Below are 10,000 nucleotides of genomic sequence, written 5' to 3'. Positions count from 1 at the left end.
AAAAACCCAAAACATGTCGATCCATGGTTGTTGCCTATGCAGGTCTTTAATATAGTATTATAAGAACACCAGATGGTCCATCAATCAAGGGACCGAACCGTGTAAATTGGGGTAAAATATCAAATATGTGACCCATCGTATCAAAACGGTATTATGTGGGGATCCACTCGGTAAGGGAAATTGAATTCTTTGCCACAAATATCAAACTTGGGTTTAATTTATGTACGTTATGCTGGAGTATAAATACTGTTTCTTGCTTTACAAAAACTTCTAAGGTCCAATTTCTCATCATTCCATCTCTAAATTCACTTTTTGGTGTCTGAATCATCCCGACATAATACCGTTTTGAGACGGAGGGTCACATATTAACTCCCTTTGTCATTTCCCGCCATAACAACAGCAAACTAAAAAAACATTCTTTTCTCATTCATTTCTCATATATTTGATTTTTTTGGAGGGACAAATTAGGGTTCATCTTTAAGCTAACGATATATAAACCGTCCTGGTGTAAATGAGAGATATAGATAGTGCCTTGTACGGCAGAACTATATGAATTCACCTACTAATCCCAGCCTTCCCTAAACCTAATCCTTCAAACCATCAATCCTACATACAATCAATCAATGCGTCAATCCATCAAATATTAGTTTGACGCCTAATCCATCCATCGCCTCCAAGCCATTCAATCAAACCCCCGTTACGAGAGCTATGAAGCCAGTATTTAGATCATGTAAGATCAGGGCTTGGAATAAACGACCGAGATGAAATAAGAGACGAGAGGCTTGTTACATTCTAACAAGGAGAGATAAAGCTTATTGGGACTCTGTCCGCCTTTCTAGAAATAATGCATAATGCATCTTTAATAACTTGTTGCTCACGTCATCATCGACCGCCGGGTTTTATTATCCGCTCTCTGTCCTTATTATAGAAATAAAAGCATGCTATTGGACATGACGTTGAGAGAGAGAGAGAGAGAGAGAGAGAGAGAGAGAGAGAGAGAGAGAGAAAGAGAGAGAGAGAGAGAGAGAAAGAGAGAGAGAGAGAGAGAGAGAGAGAGAGAGAGAGAGAGAGAGAGAGAGAGAGGGTGAGACTTAGAGGAAGAGAAAGAAAGAAAGACAGAGGGAGAGAGAGAAAGAGTGAAAGAAAGAGAGAGAAAGAGAGAGAGAGAGAGAGAGAGAGAGAGTGAAAGAGAGAGAGAGAGAAAGGGCGTGTGTGTGTGTACGTGCGTGTGTGTGTGTGTGTGTGTGTGTGAGAGAGAGATATTTAAAATTAGTGTAATTTACGGGACGTAAAAAATAAGATGTGCATAGGTGAAGGTGCATTGCAAAAATATCAAATCACAGAAATTTACAGTTATCTGATATGATTTTTGTCCTACATTTTCCAGATCTAATTTTCGTGACAGACATTCACATTCATCCCTCTATCATTTATTATTTTGTTGTGTGTAAGTTGAAAAGAAAGGGATACATTATTTGAAGGATATCAATTTCTGCTCATGATAAGCGACTATTTGGAGTAAAATAATGATAAATAAATGAAAAATAAAATCAAATTAAACACCCTTTCTCAAATGACGTAAAATATAATTTACGTGACATGGAATTGTCCAATTGGAAACTTTACAACGGCAATTTCAGGAAACAAATTGATGTTAGAATCCCCTAAAGCTCTATACGAATTTGCATTTTAATTATTATAGATATATTCAGAACAAAACCCAGTATTTTAAAAAGACCAACAACAAATCAACCGCACAAATACTTAAAGCACGCGCGAGAGCGCACTCGCATTTCCGCCCCCCCCCCCCCCCCCCCCCCCCGTAGAACACATTCAAGACGCACAAATCAGAATCAATATTGCTATTCACAACGTGTTCCGATATCTACATTGGATACATTATGACCCACGTTTGTTTAAAAAAGGGTGTGTCTTAAGACGATTTTTCAAAATTGTCAATTCCACTTTGATAGATCTTAATGACATAAAAAACATTGAGCATTTATATAGAGCAATACCCACACGACGTGCTCAAAGGAATCCCTAGTCAACAGCAACACTTAAAATGTAAGATCCTGTTAGGCGATATTAAGTGTAATATCCCTTTTTTTCAGACAGAGACAACGCTGCTAAATGCCAAGTATTCATTTTACACCTATGTACGGCGAGAGAATGTGAGTAAAAGGCCTTTTTCAAGGACTCAAATATGCGGCACTCAAAGCATGACTCGAACCCAGGACCTTCCAATTTGAAATCGAGTGTCATACCACAAAACTTTAATATTGTCGCACGAGGACAAGGAAAGTAAGTTCCATCAGGATGATCCTATTTGAAGAAAACCCGACAACCGACCACAGTTATGTGTAAAATTGGTTTTGGGAATGATATGTCGGTAGTTATTTTGAGATCTAAGTTGGCGAATTGGGGTATATCGGGCAATCAGTTCTCGAATGATTGAAGGTAATCGGGCGTTTCGGGCGTGGAGCAAAGAAGGGCAATTTTGTAATCCAGTCTGGCTTTGTCCAAACGCCGACAAAGGAATTCAAGCATACTTTTTGTTCTGGTTCTGTCAGAACGATTGACACCAAGGAATTGTCTAACTAAAAACTAGAGGTGCCTAAATGAGGCAAAAAGATGGAGAGAAAGATAAAATGAGTAAATGTGACTCATATATTATAAGGGAACAACACAAAACAAATGACGTTTCGGCCTTTGGACTTCCTCACGTAAACTCGAAATTAGTTAAAGATGTCATGAAGAATGTTCGTCCCCATATTTTGCTCTGTTGCAAATACAGTGAAGATTTTATAAGTATTTTTGTTGACTAACTAATTTTGAGAACTTCCAAATTTTGACGGCAACATAGCACACATGCTAACCGGAACATAAACGAAACACTATTAAGACATGTATAACCAGCACTTAACTCCTTGGTGTTCGATGATGCACTCTGTGGTACAAGAGTATTGTTTGTTCGACAATCCAATTATGCAATACTGACATTGGTTGTAATAGAAAAAAATCTTCAACCAGACAATCTCATCGACATCTATAGATGATGCTGGACAAACCCCAACACGGTGCTCAAACAAGACAGACAACAGCCTTTCAACTATGCCTGCTGCAATAAAACTGTCAATAATGCAGTCTTGATAACGGATGGAGTGGCTAGTGACTGGTGACTTGCTTTATCTGCGTGGGAGGAATTTCGTCATAGGAATTGTGCATGTCTGTGTGTTTGTGTGTTTGTGTGAGCTTGATGAGACAGGGTGTCATTGGAAGGTGAGGAGAGGAGGTTAGTCCAGTAGTACAAAAGGTTATCGCCGGACTCTATTTTGGTCGTGGCAGTCAAATTGAAACGTTTCTTATCGTTGTCGCATGATACCATTATTCTAATATTTGTTGTGATTCTTTGTAATAAAGGACAGCATTATTGATTTAACATTTTTCTTGGCAATGTGTTATTTTACATTGTTCTTTCGGGTTTAAGGTTCACACGTTTGGTGTCGATCAATAAGCGAAATCGTTTTCTGCTATAACCCGAAAAGACATTGTCAATGTATGTGAGAACTGAATTGTGCAACTTAGTTTCCCTTCGCGCCTTACGACTGGTAGTTCCAGTGGGGATATGTAGTCTACTGGTTTGACACGCGCTTTCGGATCGGAAAGTCCTGGGTTCAAGCCTAGCTCGGCGCACAGTTGAGTCCTTGAAAAAGGCTCTTTACTCACATTCTCCCATCGTATTCAGGTGTAAAATGAGTACCCGGCCTTTAACAGCGTTGTCTCTGTCGGGAAAAAAAAATGTAATATCGCCTGACAGGCGTCATGTCTCGTTCTACATGTTACGTGCTGCTGTTTGTCAGGGAGCCCATGTAAAGCGCTTTGAGCACGTTTAGTGGATATTACGCTATATAAAAGCTCAAGTTTAAAGCTCAAGTTTGAGTTTAGTTCCATTCTTCTTGTCCCGCTATTTACGTCCCTGGAAAATGCTCTTTATTCAAAATCAACGTACGCTTGTAAACAAAGAGGAGTGATAACTACAGATACTCACCAAGTACCACTGTTTTCCAAAATCGGGATCATTAGGGATGTCAAAACGTGGCTTGGCCTTTCGTAATATTTCCTGCTTGTTCATGGTCAGCATCTCCTCCAGGTCTTTGTATCCTCTCTTGGATCGGAGGAATCCAGATTGCTGGAAGGCAGTCTTGACCTGGAAGGACAAACAAACACAAAATGTCACAAACACATTTATAGATCGTGTTCGATTGGCTAAGAAGCTCACAACATTGTCATCCGGCAGTATAGATAGTTCGAAGATGACATCACTCAGGTGTTTGTTATTGTTTTTTGCCATCCGCGTTTATGAGTTATGCTCACTGAACTGTATTAACCCGACTATAAACGTTCATGGATACACACAGTTTTGAGTGTTGGTCCGTTATACTTCCGGATGGCAATATTATGAGCTTCTTCGCCAAGCGCATACTATCTATAACGGGCCAACACACACCACAATGTGTAACGTTAAAAGTTTATAGTCTGTTTAATACAGTTTAGTGGGATATACTCATAAACGCGGATGGCAAAAAAAACCCCAAACAAACCCAACAATAACAAAGACCCGAGTGACTTCAAATTTATTCTATCTGTAATGAGTTGTACTTGTACCAATTTACAACCATCTCTCTCTCTCTCTCTCTCTCTCTCTCTCTCTCTCTCTCTCTATCTCTCGTCCTCTCTCCATTGTGCTAAATCAAATTTTCTATAGCAGCAATTTTAGATAATACGCCTCAATGTACTAGCAATGTTCAAATATAACCCACTAATTCAATCTGGTAATATGGCGGGATAAACTAGAAAATTGAATTTGATATATATATATATATAATATATATATATATATATATATATATATATATATGTGTGTTATGTGTATATATATATATATATATATATATATATATATATATATATATATATATATATACATAATATATATATATATATATAATGATCATACATGTCAAATTTTATTTTCTTGTACTGAACATCTAAACATCCATTATACCCCTCCCCCCCCCCCCCCCAAAAAAAAAAAAAAAACAACAACAAAAAAACAACAAACAAACAAACAAAAAAAACAAAAAAACAAAAACAAAACCAAACCAAAAAAAAACAAAACAACAAAACAACAACAACAAACAAACAAAAATCAAACTTCACCCGCGTGTTATATGTTTGACAACCATTTCAATTTTCAACAAAAATATCACTCCTCCATAATGCCGTTGCATGATGGGTCACATATTATACTCGTCGTTGCCTATTATAGCATGATATCATTCTTGCCAAATACAAATGGGTGAGTTGTATAAAATGCCTCACTCAAGGATATAACGCATCGTCGTTACAAATTCTTTCCTGGTGGCTGGTGAAATTAGACGTATGCGTTTATCTAAAAAACTCACAACTTTTGCCAGCCGGATATTATGTACCAACAAAACTGTATGTAACCTTAACCATTTAAAGCCTGATACAATTTAATGAGAATACTCATAAAATTGGATGGCTAATAACAATAACAACGAGCTGAGTGGCGTCAGATTCGTTCCTTCTATCAACCGAACTACCGCTTGTGGACGCAAGAAAAATATAATTCTCTCTTGAATACTTTCAAGCATAACGCAAACAGTAATCTTACTTGTATATTCTGATTATTGATTTTATAATCACGTTCGGAAATCCCTGAATCGAGCGCGTCTCATTTATTGGTTCAAGATTACCATTTCTGAGTGATATTCACATAGAAGGGGAATACTAAAGTATCATTGATACTCGCAGTGAGAGTATACAAACGAGCATATAATATTTACAAGTCCGATAGCGGATCGCAATTTGGGGCTTGATTTAGCTTAACCTAACATTTTTGTTGTAATGGACAATGTTTTGTGTTGCTTTTGAGAGCATGTCCATTACAACAATAGGGAATGAGATTAGCGGAAGAGTAGCGTCCCTTGATTGGACGTCACCCATAGTCTGTGACGTCACCGGCGGAAAAGTTATTAAAGAGAGATGGTCATTTTGGTTGTGCGCATGCGTCTCTCGTCCTCACCGCATGACGTTCTCTTTCTAATAACTTTTCCGCCGGTGACGTCACAGACTATGGGTGACGTCCAATCAAGGGACGCTACTCTTCCGCTGATCTCATTCCCTATGAGTAAAAGTGGGATCGAGCCCTTAGCAAAACGATGAACCACATTCTTTTTCACGATGGTTTGAATATTTTTTTCTTACATGTCGATCAACAAACGAGCTTTTATATAGAGCAATATCCACTAAACGTGGTCAAAGTGCTTTACAAAGATTCCCTGACCGACAGCAATACGTAACATGTAGAACGAGACATGACGCCTTTAAGGCGATTTTACAATTTTTTCCTACAGAGACAACGCTGTTAACGGCCAGGTACCCTTTTTACACCTGAGTCGGTGAGAGAATGTGAGTAAAAAGCCTTTTCAAGGACTTAACTATGCGCCAAGCAAGGCTCGAAAACAGGAACTTCCTATTTGAAAGCGAGTGTCATACCACTAGACCACATAGCCGCACTGGACCTACCAGTCGCAAGGCGCGAAGAGAAACAAAGGTGCACAATTCAGTTCTCCCATACATCTCAAGGACTTAACTACAGAGACAACGCTGTTAACGGCCAGGTACCCTTTTACACCTGAGTCGGTGAGAGAATGTGAGTAAAAAGCCTTTTCAAGGACTTAACTATGCGCTGAGCAAGGCTCGATCACAGGACCTTTCAATTTGATAGCGACTATCATACCACAAGACCACATAGCCGCACGATGGTCCTAAACTTACTTAACTTCTAAAATGCAGAAGAAGAAGGAGTGACCTTATAAAGTTATACAACATTGTCCATAGTTTTTATCAAACTGACTACAATATACTTTTAAAGAATTCTCAATTAAAATTAATCCGCCGAGACACAAATACAATATTTTTATATATTTTCTATATTTATTCAGTTAATAAAAATAATTAAAGGTCAGTTAATACATTGAACAATTTGAAATATTTAACCAAGGACTCCAAAAGTATAAATCATTTCAAAAATGCAATTGACAGAGAGCTCTACAAGAGAAGATCTACCAATTATCTCTGTCGTATATCTGGAATTTAGTAATGTATTTATGTCTTTACTGTTTTTTTTGTTGTTGGCTGAAGAAGGGTTTTGAGCCCGAAGCGTCCCGTGTCTGGTATTTTGTTCTTTTCTTTATTTTTTTTAAAAGCTGTTATATTTATTTTTGTTTATTGCTTTTTACAGTCCACAGCTTCAAGCAGCCTAGTATCACTTTGACATATTTTATGTCTTGTATGACTTAATGGAATTTTAATAGATCAATAGTAACCTAACTACATATTTTTTGTGGGCGTATATTCTCATCATCATCATCATCATCATCATCATCATCATCATCATCATCATCATCATCATCATTATCATCATCATCATCATCATCGTCGTTATCATACTCATCGACATTTTGATCCGTATAACATTATTATTAAAGGCACCCTCCCTTTTTCGTCAATAGTCATCAAAATCTGACAAAGGCGAGGTCCAAAGATAAAAAGTAAACGGACTCCAATTCTGTCCTGACTTCCCTTACTCGGAATACTTAGGAGAATGTAGCTCAGCCTCGATATTACAGACTATCAACGTAATCTATTATGTGTAGTTAATAGCATTTCACTAAAAGCTTTGACCTTTCTTTGAAATATAAAATAATGGCGCTGACGATATTCATTGATCTTATTCGTATACCCATTTTGCCATAAAAGCTGTCAATAAAACCTGTCACTATTAAGTAAAGCGTTTTGGCTCAGTCGATAGGTCATCCAACTCATTCGCAATCAGGTCTGGCTCGATTGTGTGTGATGGTTCAATGTTCATGCGTTCACTTTCCTATCTCTCAGCTAGGCAGGGATTGCCGTACTAGTTGGGCCCCGGGTTTGGATTCCTGACTCAGTGATAATCTCATTCTTTGTTTTCTTCTGACAATTCTCAATCTTCCATTTTCTCATCAATAGAAACAATTAATTTGTGGCTCAGTTGGGGGACACAAAAACGAATGCCAAGCACTACATATGATCAGAATGATCACTTCGCGAAGAGTTTTTGTCAAGATGAGGGTCATTTAAATCGATCGATATTTGAAGGACGAGTTTTCTGGCCAAATTTTTAGATACATGTTATCTAGAGTTCGGCAGTTAACTGGTTAATATATTCGAATTTTTGCTTGTCCACTACAAGAAGGTAAGGTTTCTTTCAATAGATTAGCCTGATATTTTGTATGACAACGATTGAAAAAAACCCAACCTCCCCTGCAAAAAAGTAAACAAGAAACATATTATTACAACAGACGAAAACGAAAGAGAAATTGTTAGGTGGTGATGATTATCCATACGAAATTGGGGTAGGAATAATCATAAAAATAATAATGTTGGGGAGAAAACATTACTGACGAGGATGTTGAGTATGACAAAATGAGGGTGATGCTATCACGAACATGACGACGATGATTACCATGATGATGATGATGATGTAGCTAATGGTGATGTTTTTGTTGTTGTTGTTGATGATGATGATGATGATGATGATGATGATGATGATGATGATGATGTTGATGAGACGACAACGATGGTAATTTTCATAAATACTCGTATATTGGCGATAAAAATGAAGATAAGGATGATAAATAAAATTATTTCAATATCCCTTATGAAAGGTGAGATTTTTTCCACCCAAAATAAACAACCTTCTGCAATCTCTCCGTTTTCTCTGTCTCTCATTTCAGGAAGTTACACAAGCGCTAGTTACGTGGGCGTGTGGGAATTTTGAATTGATTTATATTTGATAACGCATTCTATGTTAGTCGAAGACAAACCACCTTTCCTATTCTGACAATTGTTTCTTGGAAGTCATCGACTATTAATGAAACTAGAGAATACAATTTAATATGGTTTAAAATGCAAAGTATTTCTTTGAATTCTACAGACTGCTTGGAATTATAGTTAAACATTAAGGTTTGCTTTTTTAAAAAGCCCACTGGCTTGTGCACCTAGTTGAACTATCCACCCGGTCATAAGAAACATTCAAAATTTTCATTGATAACATTAGACGTCTAGCTATGTCTTGGTGGAATAAAAGAAAAAAAATATCGAATGTATTTAGTTTTATACATTTACTTTAACTTTAGTTTAATTTTTAGTGGATTTTCAAATTTATTATTGTCCACATGAGATGATAAACTTTTTTTAAAAAAAATCTCAAGGGAAGTTAACACGTATTTGATAAAAGTAGCAACATCGTTTTAATAGTCAAGCTTGTAAAAGATGTCTTATTAAATGATATATTTCAAAATAAGAGGACCTGATAAAGAAAATTTCCGGCAATATCACGGCTCGAGCTAATTGCAATGCTGAAGTAATATTGGAAAAAAATTTTTTAGACAGAAATTCACTACAAACGATGTTTATGAGTTTATTAGTTTTTGTTTTATTTTGTTCATTACTATTCTGTGATATGATATGTCACTATTTTCCCTCGGTCTTCTCCAGCGGTTCATAAAGACGTATACTAAAACACACTCGGGATATTTGGAAACCTGTAGTGATAATTTCTATCCTATCTCTCTACGTTAAATTATCATTAAACTTGAGTCTGGGCCAGATCGATCTTGATTTAAATGCCGGAGGCGTCAAACTTACAGCGACAGGAAATTCCAGAGGTCTATGCGGATGGAAATGAATATTGACACCTCACGCAATCCTCTCAAGTCTAGAAAAAAAGCTCTTGGTAAAGTTGACAGATTGACTTTTGTAACGCCAAATCCAAGAATATGCCATTAGAGCTTTACCTGGCTTTATAGAGATTTTGTTTGGTATTGAGACGTTTATTTGTACGAGCACGATATATGTTTCTTCATAT

General features: G+C 37.0%; 1 protein-coding gene across 1 annotated transcript in view; it reads right to left on the bottom strand.

The window, feature by feature from the left end:
- LOC144972478 (neuroendocrine convertase 2-like) overlaps positions 1-10,000 on the bottom strand; it is a 100,953-nt gene that overhangs the window by 55,827 nt on the left and 35,126 nt on the right. The window contains exon 3 of the mRNA XM_078913737.1: positions 4,052-4,210. Within this exon, the coding sequence (XP_078769863.1) occupies positions 4,052-4,210 (159 nt within the window). The remainder of the gene's footprint in view (positions 1-4,051; positions 4,211-10,000) is intronic.

Source organism: Berghia stephanieae, chromosome 1 (assembly GCF_034508935.2).
Source record: "Berghia stephanieae isolate SIO BIC M18660-M18661 chromosome 1, UCSD_Bste_1.3, whole genome shotgun sequence".
NCBI lineage: Eukaryota > Metazoa > Mollusca > Gastropoda > Nudibranchia > Aeolidiidae > Berghia > Berghia stephanieae.
This window is presented reverse-complemented; position numbering and strand designations above follow the sequence as displayed.